We start from the raw sequence: 17149 nt of genomic DNA, 5'->3' as shown, positions 1-17149 counted from the left end.
TCTTCGGAAGGTCATGATGCAAGACGGAGGTTCCTAGGTTTGTGTCTGGGACCGGAGATATTGGCTAGTGTCATTCAGTTGCACAATCCAAGCAGCGGCTGGCCAAAAGCGCTCACTCATGTAGCTGAGCTGGGAGCAGCTTACATGCTAGAGGCTGCGTGTGAACAGCCTGGGAGTGGGAATTCTCACAGCAGAGCAGGGTAAGGCTGGCTCCCAGAGTCGAGGATTGGAGTGACCTAGCAGATCACCGGTCCAGATAACACCAGGGGAACGTCACAGAGAGACACTTCAGTTGTTATTTATTGCAGAAGAGTAAAGAAACAGAGGTGGTTTTGCACTGTTGAGCTGCAACCATGGTGTAGCAGCATTAACACCACCAGAGCAGCATTCCAGGAAGCAGACTATTTGCATCAGCCTGGCTTATCATTTTCAATCCCTCTGCTTCTCTTTGCAAATAGTCAGATATTCTAATTATAATGATGTTTTGCTTGTGCTATCATCAGAGCATCTTGTCAACCCAATGACATCAGGAAGAAGAATTTATCATTTGGATTCCTACCACACTGGAAAACAAGATAATGAACCAATTTGTGTTTCAGAGAGAGGCAATGGCTGGCAAAGTTCGCTCTGCGGTTCAGAGGATCTTTCCTCCATCTCTGAGATTTTTCAGCTTGTTAAGAGTGGGGATTTTTTTTTTATTAAATGTATTCAGCTTGTATTCACAGGGATTTTACAATCAGTTCATTAGGGAGTTTTACATTGCATAGGCTTTAATATCAAAAAATAAATTATGGGACCAGTGAAAAGCAAGAACTGGGGTCTGTGGGCACCACAGCTGCATTTTCCTCTTCCTGCGGAGACGGAAAAGAGCCAATGTGCCTTCCAGAACCTCTTAACGGTTCCCAAAGCGTCTCCTCTAGTTGCTCTTATATCCCCACTGAACTTTGGTAATTGCTAATTGGTAGGAGGTGGCATAAAAAATGAACAGATCTAAAACACTCCCCTTCAGCCCTTCTGAAGATTTATTAAAAGTAAGGCATCTATCTCTGGGTCAGTCACTGAACAGTCTTCAGACTAAGTGGAAAAACAAGACTTTGAAGCATATCTACGAAACCCAGAGTAAAAGCCAAAACATAATCCAAAACCACTTTCACATCACAGCTATAGAGCAAGAATAAAGCTATTTAATTGCAGGCTTCCAGTATTAGCAATCTCTTGTCACTTAAGGCAGATGAACATCTACTTATATGTCTGAGTTGTATGCAATTGTTTTTGATAAAACCATTTACGGGCATCTGCATACATGCTAGGTGTGTCCCTCTGCCTCTTGGTAAGTTGCTAATGCAACCTTTGTTGTCCCAAAGTTTGGGTGCCTCAATACCGAGTGTTTACTAGGCAAGCATAGATACATTTTCCTTCAAAGATAGCCTCCTTTTCTATGTTCTCAAACTATGTAGCCTCAAGACTATGCCTGATGTTTTCTGAAGATCCATTTGTGTAGCAAAACCACCACCACCACAAGAGTGAAATTAACATGGGCTATGTTTTGTATATGATGAGAGGAAACAAGCAATAACACATGGTATGTATTTAGCACCCTAAAAATATACACTGGTAGGTCTATTATAATATGGTAACATTCATTTTATTTTCATAAAAAGATAAAAAGCATACTGCTTTAAGGAAGTAGCTATAATATAAGAACATTTAAAGGAAGTTACAAGATAGATAAGAAATGCCATGTTAGTAAAGGTAACCAGCAAAGTGAATTGTCACATTTCCCTAATTTCAGCCGTGTGTGTTCATGCCCACAATGACAGTACACATGGGGCAATGAAGCCCGAGTATTAGTTTAAAATTTAGAAAAAAGAGTTGTGAACTAACAATGGTCTGAAATATCTTCATTATACTACTTTGCAGCTCTACAGTAACTTTTATCTAAAGATCATACAGTGTTTTACAAACAATTAAGATTTGGGAGGTATGCAAGAAACATACAGGGATTAGTTCACACAACACAAAGTACAGCTACCTCCAGGCAGCCCATCACTAGACAATAGCTGAGAGCAGAAATAAAGAAAGGTATCCAAAATGGGCCATCCAACCCCGGAGTGTTGCCTCTCTAGTGCTTGCTGCCTGGCTTTGGAGACCATCTGGCTTTAAATATTGTGTTAGAATGGGTATCCCTTAAAGCTGGCTGGTCTGCAAAGCTAGTCAAGAACTGACAAGACTGAGTTCAGGGAAGCCAGTGCACAGCAGAGAGAATATCAGTAATATCAGCTGAGAGCAGAAGGACTGAACTGAGTTTACATGAGCCCTATTAGAAGATATACGAAAGCTTGCATAGAACAGATACATTCAAGTTGCTTATGTCGTACTCCAATCTACTGACACGCAAATTCCAAACGATTAGGACTTGCAGTAGTCTCCCCAGTGTTCTTTCAGTCACTCTACAGAAAACCTACAGGGTTCTTGCTCTTCCAAATGTTGCAGCCCTTGCAAGAGAACAAACACACACCCAAGAGACATTTTGCAGGTGAAAGTGCTTTAAAGAGGCAGAAGCTGGGCACTTCTCTCATTCTACACATGAGGTTGCCATTCAACCACGTTGATCTGGAGCACAAACTCTGGAAAGTGATTGAGCTACACAACACTCAACACCATTTCAGCGCCTATAATTCACACACTAAAGAGACACTGAATAATACATTGGCAAGTCATGAAAGTGTGTGCACAGGCAGGGATGAAGGAGGTGGGTCTGGCACACCAAGGGACTAACTAGCAGTTTTCCAAGAGCCTGAGGGCTGCATGGAATTTGCACAAATAATTAAGAGATACACAGATAGACACAGCTATATTAACTTGACAGATGAAGAAAAAATGCTTTTTGTCCAAGATTACCAGGATTAAAAAATCTTTGTCTTTACCCTTCAAGTTACAAGACAAGGCAGCTACAGGCTGAAGTTGGCCAGACTTGAAAAATTCTGCTCATTAACTTGGCTGTGGTAAGTAAAATTTCCCTGCTCCCTCTCCTCTCTGCTCCCCCCCCATCATAGTCAGGTTGGGTCAGCGGTTCTCAAACTGTGGGTCACGACCCCATTTTAATGGGGTCACCAGGATTGGCTCAGATTGGCTGGGGCCCAGGGACTTCAGCCCTGGGCAGCAGGGCTCAGGTTACAGGCCCCCTGCCTGGGGCTGAAGCCCTTGGCTTCTGCTTTGGTCCCTCTGCCTGGGGTGGTGGGGCTCGGGCTTTGGCACTATCATAACTATAAAGGGAAGGGTAACAGCCCTCCTGTGTACAATACTATAAAATCCCTCCTGGCCAGAGACTCCAAAATCCTTTTACCTGTAAAGGGTTAAGAAGCTCAGGTAACCTGGCTGACACCTGACCTAAAGGACCAATAAGGGGACAAGATACTTTCAAATCTTGATGGGGGGGGAAGACTTTTGTTTGTGCTCTTTGTCTTGGGGGTTGTTCGCTCCTGGGACTAAGAGGGACCAGACATCAATCCATGCTCTCCAAATCTTCTGAACAAGTCTCTCATATTTCAAACTTGTAAGTAACAGCCAGGCAAGGCGTGTTAGGTTTATCTTTGTTTTCTCAACTTGTAAATGTTCCTTTTGCTAGAGAGTTTATCTCTGTTTGCTGTAGCTTTGAACTTAAGGCTAGAGGGGGTTCCTCTGGGCTCTTTGAATCTGATTACCCTGTAAAGTTATTTTCCATCCTGATTCTACAGAGATGATTTTTACCTTTCTTTCTTTAATTAAAAGCCTTCTTTTTAAGAACCTGATTGATTTTTTCCTTGTTTTAAGATCCAAGGGGTTTTGGATCGGTGTTCACCAGGGAATTGATGGAGGAGTCTCTCAAGGCTACCCAAGGAAGGGAGTTAGCACTTGGGCGTGGTGGCAGCAAAACCAGATCTAAGCTGGTAGTTAAGCTTAGAAGTTTACATGCAGGTTCCCATATCTGTACTCTAAAGTTCAGAGTGGGGAAGGAACCTTGACAGGCCCCCACCCGGGGTGGCAGGACTCAGGTGGGCTCAGGCTTCGGTCCCCCCTCCTGGGTTGTGTAGTAATTTTTGTTGTCAGAAGGAGGTCGCAGTGCAATGAAGTTTGAGAACCCCTGGGTTGGGTAAATAGGTTTTGTACCTGAGCTGCATTTAGCTTTTAAGCTGACTTGAAACCAATGTCATAAAATTACCTGGTGTTGACTGGATGCATTGGTACAAGAAGTACATCCATCCAGACACACATCTGTTTAGGTACTATTTTTGGCACTGTCATTGTATAACTACAAAACCCAGAAACTCTCTACATATCAGCCACCAAGAGGCTGAGAGTCAAAATCAGTACTTAAAATCACCAGTATTGCCAACTCCATCTGCTGGAACACTGTGAGTCAGACCCCTCCGCACAAATCACAACTGGTTCAAATAATGATCAGGGCTGTCAAGTGATTAAAAAAACGAATTGCGATTAATCGCACTGTTAAACAATAATAGAATACCATTTATTAAAATATTTTTGGATATTTTCTACATTTTCAAATATATTGATTTCAATTACAACACAGAATACAAAGTGTACAGTGCTCACTTTATATTATTTTTATTACAAATATCTGCACTGTAAAAAACAAAAGAAGTAGCATTTTTCAATTCACCTAATAAAAGTACTGTAGTGCAATATCTTTATCAGGAAAGTTGAACTTGCAAATGTATAATTATGTACAAAAAAATAACTGCACTCAAAAATAAAACAATGTAAAATCTTAAAGTCCAATCAGTTCTACTTCTTGTTCAGCCCATCGCTCAAACAAGTTTGTTTACATTTGCAGGCGATAATGCTGGCCGCTTCTTGTTTACGTCACCTGAAAGTAAGAACAGGCATTGAGGCCGGCGTCACAAGATATTTACGTGCCAGATGCACTAAAGATTCGTATGTCACTTCATGTTTCAACCACCATCCGGAGGGCATGCGTTCATGCTAATGATGGGTTCTGCTTGATAACGATCCAAAGTGGTGCGGACCGACGCATGTTCATTTTCATCACCTGAGTCAGATGCCACCAGCAGAAGGGTAATTTTCTTTTTTGGTGGTTCGGGTTCTGAAGTTTCCGCGTTGAAGTGCTGCTCTTTTAACTCTTCTGAAACCATGTTCCACACCTCATCCCTCTCAGATTTTGGAAGGCACTTGAGATTCTTAAACCTTGGGTGAAGAGCTATAGCTATCTTTAGAAATCTCACATTGGTACCTTCTTTGTGTTTTGTCAAATCTGCAGTGAAAGTGTTCTTAAAACGAACATGTGCTGGGTCATCATCTGAGACTGCTATAACATGAAATATATGGCAGAATGCGGGTAAAACAGAGCAGGAGACATGCAATTCTCCCCCAAGGAGTTCAGTCACAAATGTAATTAACACATTTTTTTTTAAATGAGCATCAGCATGGAAGCATATCCTTTGGAATGGTGGGTGAAGCACGAAGGGGCATACGAATGTTTAGCATATCTGGCACATAAATACTTTGCAATGCCGGCTACAAAAGTGCCATGTGAATGCCTGTTCTCACTTTCAGGTAACATTGTAAATAAGAAGCGGGCAGCATTATCTCCCCTAAATGTAAAGAAACTTGTTTTTCTGAGCGATTGGCTGAACAAGAAGTAGGACTGAGTGGACTTGTAGGCTCCAGAGTTTTACATGGTTTCGTTTTTCAGTGAAGTTATGTACCCTCCCCCTCCCAAAATTACATTTGTAAGTTACGCTTTCATGATAAAGAGATTGCACTATAGTACTTGTATGAGGTGAATTGAAAAATACTATTTCTTTTATCATTTTTACAGTGCAAATATTTGTAATAAAAATAATAATATAAAGTCAGCACTGTACACTTTGTATTTTGTGTTGTAATTGAAATCAATATATTTGAGAAATGTACAAAAACATCCAAAAATATTTAATAAATGTCAATTGGTATTCTATTGTTTAATAGGGCGATTAAAAGTGCAATTAATCACAATTAATTTTTTAACCGCGATTAATTTTTGAGTTAATTGTGTGAATTAACTGCGATTAATTGACAGCCCTAATAATGAGATTTTAAAAAGAGCTCCTTTTTGTTTGCTTTCTAGTTTTTGAGCCTTTAGGATGCATGCTTTCAAGCTTTTCTCCACAACTGTAAGGGACAGAAGCTTTTTTTTTTTTAAATTAACACTTATCCTCACATAATCACATGACTCTGGGAGCTGGAGCTTTAAGAAAACATCACATATCACAAAGTTCACCATAAAAATCCTGAAAGGTGACACCATTGAATCATAGTTTTAACTTCATTAGATTAAATCCATTTTTGCTCTCAGATCAGACAAAGATGTATATTTGATGCAGGAATTAGTGGATGAAATTTGGAAAGTATGATTAGATGATCATAATGGTCCCTTAGGACTTCAAATCTGTGAGTCATTCCCTCAGATGTTCAGCAGAGCCATAATCCAAACTCGTATACAATTCAGAATATTATTTCTAGATTACAGCAAAAGGCAGAGTCCTTCAAATAACATCAGTCTCAAGCAGAGAGATGAAGATTTGTTTGGTAGTTAAGTCTACCCAATTCCCTTCTCTTCTATTAGGAACTTGTCATCACCAGTAGTTTCTATCACACAGACAAACACAACTAAGGCTGCAAAGTTAAGCACTAAAAATTTGAAAATGCCAAATTAAGGTTGCCTATGCAAACCTGATCTCGGCCTCCTTGTTTGCAAGCAATATCATACAGTCTTTGGGCTTGTCCACACGACGCGGTAATGCACTCTACGGGGATGTGATTTGTAAGGTGTACTAATGTGCTGTGCATTAACTGATCTGTGTAGATCCTGCAGGTGCACACTAAAGGCTCCCTAGTACACTTACATGTAGTGTTGTTTCATTGCCATATTATGTAGACAAGCCCTTTAATTACATGATCACACATTTTTCCACAATACCACAACTTCATTCAGTGCACAGGATGGACAGCCCTCACTTAGTGAGCAGCTATTCAATATTTTGTTTTATCCTTGTTCAATGTGTGGCCCAATGCCTTATTTACTGCATTCTACTCAAACCCTGTTATGAAGACAGAATTATTAATTTCCCCCTGATTCATCCCCAGATAGTGCTCATCACTAGTATCTGAGTGCTTCACAAATATTAATTTATCTTCACTATACCCCTGTGAGCTGAAGGGTAGTATTATCTCCACTTTACAGATGGGGATCTAAGGAACTGAAAGACGAAGGTCAAAAGCATCCACTGAATTTGGGTGTCCAATCTAAGATGCCTAAGACCTGATTGTTCATAGTACTTAGTATTATATTGCACTTTATATGTTCAAAGCACAGACCCTATTAACTTCAATTGCAGCTACAAGTGCTCAGCACTTCTGCAAATCAGACCCCAGGATCTCAAGTCAGGAACACAGAAAATGAGGAACACAAAATTAGTGACGACCTATGAAAAGTTTGGTTTAAGTGACTTGCCTAGCATCACATAGGAACTCTGTGGCACAGGCAGGGATATCATTCAACTGCCTTAACCATGAGACTATCCTTTCTCTTCGAGCAGTCTCCTGCCTCATTCAGTACACACCTTCTAAGTTCTGCAACAAATGAGGCAAGGGTCTACAGACAAGAGCCTCCTTCACTACACAACCCTGATTCATCCTCAGAGGATGCCCATCCTGTGTTCCGGAGATGGGAATCCTGTATGTGATTGAGTAATTTAAAGAGAATCTTAATGCATACATGCAGGGGGGCCAAATTAAGGCTGCACAGGCACTTCCTAGCTTTTGACTGCTTGACTTTGCAACCTTAATAATGTTCTTTTAATGTAGTTTGTGTGTAACTCCCTAGGTTTTTAAAAAGAGCAAACTCGGGGGGGGGGGTAGAGAAAAAACACAAAAACAGAAATTCCATCACATGGCCTCATACTGACACTGGGTCACTAGGTCCACTGCACAGACCTCTGCCTCTTTAGCCAACAGAACTAAACTGACAGCAGTAGTAGGTTGTCATCCTCTGTGTGGACCAGAATGTAGCTTGCCAGTGGCTTCACAAATATTTGCTGACAGGAGAGAAATGCTCAAAATCAGGTCTTTTGGGCTCCATTCCACACTGAAGGGAGTGTATCTAGTGGGCACAGACTCTTCTGCCATGGCCCCTCCAACCTGTCCCTGGCCCAGGCCTGTCTCTTCCCCACCCCTGGCTCCTTGTCCCAGTTCCAGTATCTACTCCTCCAGTTTCTGTCCACAGTTCCAGCCCCCTTGCCCAGCCAGTTCAAGAGTCCTCCTTTCCAGCTCTTTATCCCACCTGTCTGTCCTCTTCCACTGGCTCCCAGTCCTAGTCTCTCTTCCTGGAGTCATCCAATCTCAGTCTCCCCCATCACCCCTCCCTGGCTCCTTGTACAGCCAGTACCAGTTCTCCTCCTGCACCACTGCTCTGTCAAGCTGTGGTCCCTTCCACTCCCTGCTGCCTCCACCTCCCCCGCATTCTAGTTCCACTCTCCTTGTTCAGACAGTCCCAGTCCCCCACCCTCCCATAGCTCCTTGTCTGATCTCAGAGGTTCCCCTCAACCAACTGGTTCCCAGTCTCCACTCCCCTTCCTTCACCAATTCCCAGTTTGTTTTCCCCCAGCTCCCAGTCCTAGTCTCCTTCGCTAACCAGTCCCAGCCTCCCCCACAGGCTCCCAGTCTCTTTGCCCAGACAGTCCCATTCACGGTTTCACTCTCAAGACCCCCTCTAGACTCAGTCTCACCGGTTCTCAAACTATGGAGCACGTCTCCCAGGGCTGGTAGGGGAATGTGTCAAGCTGTGTACTCCCCCCCCGCCCCCAACGAACCCTGGATGGCGAGGGCTCATGCAGAAGGGCCGTGCACACCCTTGCCCCAATCCCTCACCTGGAGGCAGCCTGGGTTCAGGCTCTCCTTCCCTCCCCCTCATTCCCACACCTGGAGGCAGCGGAGCGCCAGCTGTCAGCCCTCGGGCGGCTGCAGCAGCGCAGAAGTAAGGGTGGCATGAGGTGCTAAGTCTGCTGTGAAAAGTGGTATTGACGAATATCACTTTTCACATTGCCACCAGCTAGCAGCTGCTGCTCTCTGCTCTGCTTTCAGAGCTGGGTGGTGGTATATGTGCTTGGGGGGTGGGGCGTAAACTACTACAGACACAAAGAAAGGGGGCCCGACCAAATAATCCTGATGAAATAACCACTGCACTAGATTCCTTGTTGCAGTCTCCTCCTTTGACTCTCCCCAGTCCGACTTTCGTCTCCTCTGCATTCAACTCAGACATCTTCCTCCTCCAGGCTGCCTGGATGTTCCCGCAAGGCTGTCAGTGAGAACACAGGAGAGAGAGGCTCCCTGCTTTCAGTCCCAGTGCCTAGCTTCGCTGTGGTCTGAAGCACCTGGGAACAGTCATTCTCGGGAAAGTCCAGCTTCTTCCTATTGCCCTCGGGTGGAGCACATTACGTTGGTATGTAGCCGAAGGCAGACACCCAGCATGGAAAATTTCAGCCCAAACAGTCCAGGTTTGGCAAAGTTATAAGCAACTAAAACCAGGCTCTTAAAGTGGGGACATATCAAGCTCTCTTAATAATAGGTGGCGCTATCAGTCTCCCTGATAATATTTAATCAGTTTCTTGCGATACTGTGACGCAGACGCCCATTGATGGTTCACGATTCTACATCAGCAACTCTTGTCGGGTCTGACACACACTCGGGTCATGGTATTTATTTAAAACGTGAGATATAATATATCATTTGAAATCCACCACTTCACTGGTCATTAATGTCACAGTGAAATGTTTGTAACAACTCTGTAGGTGAAATTATGGACATGCTCTGATATTATATCCCAAAGACTGTAAACAAAGGAGACAAAACAGATTTCTTCTCTATAAAGGAGAAAGAAAATATGGTGGCAGACACCCTGGCCAGAAAAGAGGGTTCTGACCTGCTGCCTCTGGGTCAGCCAGTGACTAACCCTCCTGCAGCTTTGTAAGGCTGGAGATGTGACCCTGAGAGCGTCCCAGTGCCTGAGGGCAAGCGGCTTCCTGGTATCTAACAGTGAGTTTCAGCAGGCTTGACCAGTGTACCCCAACTCATTAGTGGCATGATCTGTATGTAAAAGGTGTCGTGTCACTGGAAAACTATTGACACACTGGTGATTAATATCATTGTGAAATGTTTGCATTAATACTACATGTGGATGTTGTCTGATACTATATTTTAAAGTCTGTATTTGAATGAAGTAGAAAACAGGTCTGCTTGGGCTTTGAATACAAATGAAGCAGGGTTGACCAGTAACAATGGGATAGTAATTTACATATGCAGTAAACAGAACCATTAAAACTCACAAGATGGCTTGGGAGCCAGTCAGCATGTACAGATCACAAAGAATTGTGTATTTGCTTGTCTGACCAGCCTAGTTGTCAGGCAGAGACAAAGGCGGCATATTTATATGCAAGGTAAACCAAGTCATCAGGAGAGCAAGTGGGGAAAGATGACCACTTACTCTTGACAGGAGATGGAGACAGTACCCCTCAGGGAACTTCCCTGCCTCTTGAAGCAAGATCAATTAACTTAGAGATATGCTTTTCTAAGGTTTACTGGACTATTAAGGCAGGGGCAGAGAACCCCTAAGTTATCCATCACTGCACAGATACAAGAGACCAGATCTCTTGCAAGCTGAGAAAGATAGGTCCTTCAACCGAAGGGGTTGAAGTCTCTGGGAATGGAAGATTGGTAAGGAAGCTACCCTAGCTTGTTAATTTAGGTCTTCGCCATTAAAAAAGTGTCATTTTACTTTTGGTTGTTTGTTTGTAAGCCTTTCTAACTTTATTCCTTTTACTTGGTATCACTTAACTTACGTCCTTTCGGTAATAAATGTGGTTAATTTTTACAATAAACCAACTCAGTACTGTGCTTGAAGGGAAGGGTGTATTTACCCCAGTTAAGTTAAGCTGTGATGTGCTTCTGTCTCTTTAAAGGAGCAAATAAACCTCACTATTTTTGTGAGTGTTCCAGGAGAGGGCTGGCCACTTCAAGGCAGATGGTCTGGGGGAAATTCGGGACTGGGAGTGCGTTGGGGTCACCTCTACAAACAATAATTAAGACTGGGAATTCAGAGTGGGGCTGTTGTGTTGTAGGCAGGCTGCTGGGGTCAGAGTGCTGAACCAGGGCTGCACAGCACATAGACACTCAGGACACTGTGTGCTTGTCTGTTGGTATCCAGGCTGCGAGTCACAGCAGCAGAACATTCAACGCACCTAAGGTTACAGGGCGATGACAACCCCACACTGGTCTGCATTGCACCCCAGAATGTGACAGACACCATTAAATGTCTTCTTGTTTAAAAAAAAAAAAAAAAAAAGTCTTTTCAAAGATTCTGTTACATACTTTTAAAGATAAACTACTTATTCTCTGGAGAAAATTATTTGCAGAAGAACTACAAACATTATTGTCATATGACACATATGCATATCCCAACCATCTTAGATTAGATACCATTCAGGTAGGAAAGTAAGAAAATCTAAGAGAAAAAGGAGTTCTGGAGAGCTGGCAGTTTTTCAAAGAGACAATATTAAAGGCACAACAGCAAACTATCCTAATGCAAAGGAAATGGAGGAAGAATAGTATAAGGCAAATATGACTCCATCAGGAGCTCTTTTAATGACCTGAACATCAAAAAGGAATCCTACAAAAGATGGAAACATGGACAAATTGCTAAGGAGCAGTATAAAAGTAAACATAAGCATGTATAGACAAAATCAGAAACTCTAAGGCACAAAATGGTTCTATTAATACATTAGGAACAAGAGAAAGAAATAGGAAAGTGTAGGTACACTACTTAACAGGGAAAGAAAGCGAATGACATATGAGCTCAAGGTGTTTAATGCCTATTTGCTTCAGTCCTCACTAAAAAGGTTAATGGTGACCTGATACTTAGCACAATATTAACAACAAAGGGGGAGGACATAAGCCAAAATAGGAAAGAACAGGTTAAAGAATATTTAGATCCATTAGATACACTCAAGTCAACAGGACCTGATGATATAAGAAAACAATGGCAGAACAGAATACTACATAAAAAATCTAGATACTTTTAATTCACTCATCATCACAATATTTCCCAGGAGGTTGAAGCCAACATTCATTTATCCTCTATGGTACTTAGGAAGCATAAGAATTTCCATAGAATACAAATAATAAAATCAAAGAATATGCCAATAATATGAGCCATTATTAACTTACCATGCTGTCTCTGTACACATCAAAAACAACTGGAAAGAAGAAAAAATTGATTTGTTAGTTTCAAAATATATGTGGTTACACACATGGCTAAGCATAAATAGATAAACAAACGTTTATAGCACAATGCTCAAGTTTAATATGCCTACAAAACAGAAAGTCCAAGACAGTACTCATTTATGATGGAGAGTAGAAACAGTAATAGAAAACTCCTGTTGCCAGTGCAAAGACTGGGTTTTCTACAGGTCTTTATTGTTTAATACAGATATTTCCACCCCAAAACATTTTATTAGCTCTTCAAAACAGAAGAGAGCTTATCTTCAATATTATTGTTTGTATTGTAGTAGCACTTAGAGACCTTAATCAGGGATCAAGGCCCCATTGTGCTAGCTGTGGTACACACATGGAATAAAGAGTCCTTGCCACAAAGAGATTACAATCAGCACCTGATGAGACAAAACAGACAGTGAAAACCAACGGGGGTGGGTGGTTGAGCGAAGGTAGCAGTGAAATGATCACTTTTAGTACACAACACAGTAGTCACAGCACACCAGCTGCCTAGTGATGTCTATTTTAATACAAACCCTTCACTATTCAGAGATTTCAACAAAGTAGTTGTTTCTATATCTATCTATATCTATCACAGTAAACTTTTTTGTATTGTTAAACAAATCCATATATTTACTGCGTCTTGGAGCAGCTTGTCCTGGAACCCATAAGAGATGAGGCAATTCTCCATTTAGTCCTAAATGGACCACAGGATCTGGTCCAAGAGATGAATATAGCTGAACCATTCGGTAAGAGTGACCATAATGTAATTAAATTTAATATCCCTGTAAGGGGACAAATGCCAAAGAAACCTACCACAGTACCATTTAACTTCAAAAAGGGGAAAACACAAAATGAGCAAGCTAGTTAAATGGAAATTAAAAGGAACAGTCACAAGGGTGAAATGCCTGGAAACTGCATGAAGACTATTTAAACACACCTTAGTAGGTGCGCAAACTAAATGTATGCCCTAAGTGTGTGTGTGGGGGGGGGGAAAGAGAGGGGGCGGAAACAGTAAGAGGACCAAAAAAAACCCAAAAGAGTAGAAGAGGCGGTTAGAGGGGAAAAAAGGTATCCTTCAAAAATTGCAAGTCTAATCCTAGTGAGGAAAATGGAAAGAAGTATAAACTTGCAAGTTGAGTATACAAGTATAATAAGGCAGGCCAAGAAAGAATTTGAACAGCAATTTTTTTTTTCAGTACAACAGAAGCAGGAAGCCAGCCAAATAGCAAGTGGGGCCACTGGAGCAGTGGTACTCACCCACGCAGACATCTTCCAGGGGTTCATCAATTCATCTGGAGCAGTGGTTCTCAACCAGGGGTACGCGTACCACTTGGGGTACGCAGACTTCTTCCAGGGAGTGTGTCAATTCATTTGAATCAGCGTTTCTCAACCTGGGGTTCATGATCCCCAGGGGGGGCACGGGATGGGTTAAGGGAGGGGAGTCACAAGTGCAGGGCTGGCATTAGGGGATGACAAGCAGGGCAACTGCCTGTGGCCCTGCCCCACAAGGGACCACACGAAGCTAAGTTACATGCTTCAGCCCCAGGTGTGTGTGGGGGGGGGCTCGGGCTTCAGACTGCTGAATTGGGTACAGTATTCTGGAAAGGTTGAGAACCACTGCATTGGAGGATCGAGGGGCAAAAGGAGAACTCAAGGAAACTGAGGCTATTGTGGGGAAGCTAAATGAATTCTTTGCATTGGTCTTCATGGCAGAAGATATGGGGGAGTTCCCCACACCTGAACCATTCTTTTTAGGTGACAAATCTGAGGAACTGTCCCAGACTGAGGCATCAACTGAGAGGTTTTGAAATAAACTGATATACTAAACAGTAGTAAGTTACCAGGCCAGATGATATTCACCCAAGAGTTCTGAAGGAACTCAAATATGAAATTGCAGAAATACTAACTGTGGCATGTAACCTATCACTTAAATCAGACTTTGTGCCAGATGACTGGAAGGTAACTAATGAAACACTGATCCTGTCAATTACAGGCTGGTAAGCCCAACTTCAGTACCAGGCAAACTGGTTGAGACTATAGTAAAGAACAGAATTATCAGGCAAATAAATGAACATGATTTGTTGGGGAAGAGTCCACATGGCTTTTGTAAAGGGAAATCATTCCTCACCGATCTATTAGAATTCATTGAGAGTGTAAATAAGCATCTGGACAAAGGTGATCCAGTCGATATAGTGTACTTGGACTTTCAGAAAGCCTATGACAAGATCCCTCACCAAAGACTCTTAAGCAAACTAAGTAATCATGGGATAAGAGAGAAGGTCCTCTCATGGATCAGTAACTGATTAAAAGATAGGATACAAAGGGTAGGAGTAAATGGTCAGTTTTCACAATGGAGAAGGGTAAATAGCAGGGTCCTCCAAAGATTTGTACTGGAACCTGTGCTGTCAACATACTCAAATGATCTGGAAAAGGGGGTGCACAGTGAGGTGGCAAAATTTGTAGACGATACAAAATTACTCAGAATAGTTAAGTCCAAAGCTGACTGCGAAGATTTACAAAGGGATCTCATTAACTGGGTGACTGGGCAACAAAATAGCAGATGAATTCAATCTTGATAAAAGCAAAGTACTTCACATTGGAAAACATAATCCCAACTATACATACAAAATGACCGGGTCTAAATTAACTGTTACCATTCAAGAAAAATCTTGGAGTCATTGTGAATAGTTCTCTGAAAACATCTGCTCAAAGTGTAGCAGCAGTCAAAAAAGGTAACAATGTTAGGAACCATCAGAAAAGGGTTAGATAATAAAACTGAATATATATATATTATATTATATTATATCTCCATGGTACACTCACACCTTGAACACTGTGTGCAGTTCTGATTGCCTCATCTGAAAAAAGATATATTGAAACTGGAAAAGGTAGAGAGAGAAGGGCAACAAAAATGATTAAGAGTATGGAACAGTTCCATATCAGGAGAGATTAAAAAGACTGGGATTGTTCAGCTTGGAAAAGAGACAACTGTGGCAGTCTGTACCTCAAAGCAGCACCGTGGAACCCCCATATTCACCACTGTGATATAATTATATGTTTCGTACAAAGTATGCCTTGTGAGGCATCATCTTAAAAGTCTTATTCTGTTGAACATTAATATCCTGTTGGATTGTATGTGCTATCATTGCATGTGAAGTTATGAAGTTTTGCTATGTGTGTGTTACTGAAATACGTTGTGAGGTTGGGAACACCCACAACCAGCATTTAGGTATAACGCCATAACAATGGAGTAGCAAGACAGTGTTAATGGCTTACCAACACCCATCAAAGAAAGAATCCACTATCCCAGGAACCGTATACAATGGAGACTGTTTGACCCACATCATAGCCAAATATCTTTCCAGCAAGCTGGAAGAAACTATAAAAGAGGGGCCGTGACATCGTGACTTGGCCTTACTCCCCCCACAACTCAACACCTGGAAACACATCTGGAGGACAAAGATTGTGGACTGGGGAAGATGGTCCCAGGCTGGAAAAGAGTCCCAGCCTGTGTACTGAGGAACTATGCCAGCTGTCAGGGTGAGACACTGCTTGATTCAAATCCTGTTTAGTTTGTAGAACTCAGACTGCAAATTTATTTTATTTCTTAGGTAATCAACTTTGATCGCTACACTTGCTACTTATAATCACTTAAAATCTGTCTCTCTGTAGTTAATAAATCTGTTTATATTTTACCTAAAACAGTGAGTTTTGGTTGAGGTGCTTAGGAAATCTCAGCTCAGTTTACAAAGGCTAGTGTGTTTCCTCTCCACACTGGGGGGGGGGGCGGAGGGGGGGGCAGACTAAACGTGAGCAGCCCACTGACTTCAACAGGACAATTCACATGCTTAAAAGTTATGTGCATGCTTAAGTGGTTTGCTGGATTGGGGCCTCAATCCATCCCCTGCCCAGGGTAAGACAGTTTCTTACAGTATCTCCATCAGGTTTTTGACTAGTCTTGGCTGTCCAACAGTCTGAAACACTATCGCACAGACTAATAAATAACCTTATCAGGAGATTGTTCCCACTGTGAAATGTTTTGCAATTTTAGTTTTTAAACCACAATACAGTGCAAGTTACTTCTACTACTGCAGTAGGAATCTGTTAAATTACATTCCAGCTATGAAAAGGACTAAGCAGCTAAAATGTTGAACATCAATATTTAAAAAAAAAAAAAAAAAAGATTTATATAACTTCTTGGAAACAGACTTACAATTCTTTTTCTTCCAAAAGATATCATAGATGTTCTAGTGGCAAACATTTGATAGCTTTTTAATTTTCATAAATAAATTGATCCACATACTTTCTTATTAAATGTACTTTCATATATGTTTCCATGCCCAATGTTCAGTTCTGAATGTTTTGTTAATTAAAAAAAAAAAAAAAAAACCAATGACGTAGTTAAACAAAAAAGCCATCAGCACCCTTTTTGAAGGGACCATTTAATCAATATTTTTACGGAAAGGATCCAGCCTATTCCTTTAGTCATTGTTGGTGACTACCCATCATTTAAGATACTGCATTGCTCTAGGCACTCATGCTACAGGACTGGCCTTTTTTCCCCTGCAGTATTTATTGGGGTGTCAAAAGATTAAAAAAATGAATTGTGATTAATCACACTGTTAAATAATAATAGAATACCATTTATTTTAATAATTTTGGATGTTTTCTACATTTTCAAACATATTGATTTCAATTACAACACAGAATACAAAGTGTACAGAGCTCATTTTATATTTATTTTTGATTACAAATATTTGCACTGTAAAAAAAGAAATACTGTAGTATTTTTCAATTCACCTCATACAAGTACTGTAGT

At 41.5% G+C, this 17149-nt stretch overlaps 1 protein-coding gene across 1 annotated transcript in view; it reads right to left on the bottom strand.

Moving 5' to 3' along the window:
* Nucleotides 1-17149, bottom strand: part of CDC123 (cell division cycle 123) — a 75778-nt gene that overhangs the window by 15530 nt on the left and 43099 nt on the right. The window contains exon 9 of the mRNA XM_029910812.1: nt 12283-12311. Coding sequence (XP_029766672.1) covers nt 12283-12311 — 29 coding nt within the window. The remainder of the gene's footprint in view (nt 1-12282; nt 12312-17149) is intronic.

Source organism: Terrapene carolina, unplaced genomic scaffold (genome assembly GCF_002925995.2).
Source record: "Terrapene carolina triunguis isolate 2854851 unplaced genomic scaffold, T_m_triunguis-2.0 Scaffold68, whole genome shotgun sequence".
NCBI classification, from domain to species: domain Eukaryota; kingdom Metazoa; phylum Chordata; order Testudines; family Emydidae; genus Terrapene; species Terrapene triunguis.
This window is presented reverse-complemented; position numbering and strand designations above follow the sequence as displayed.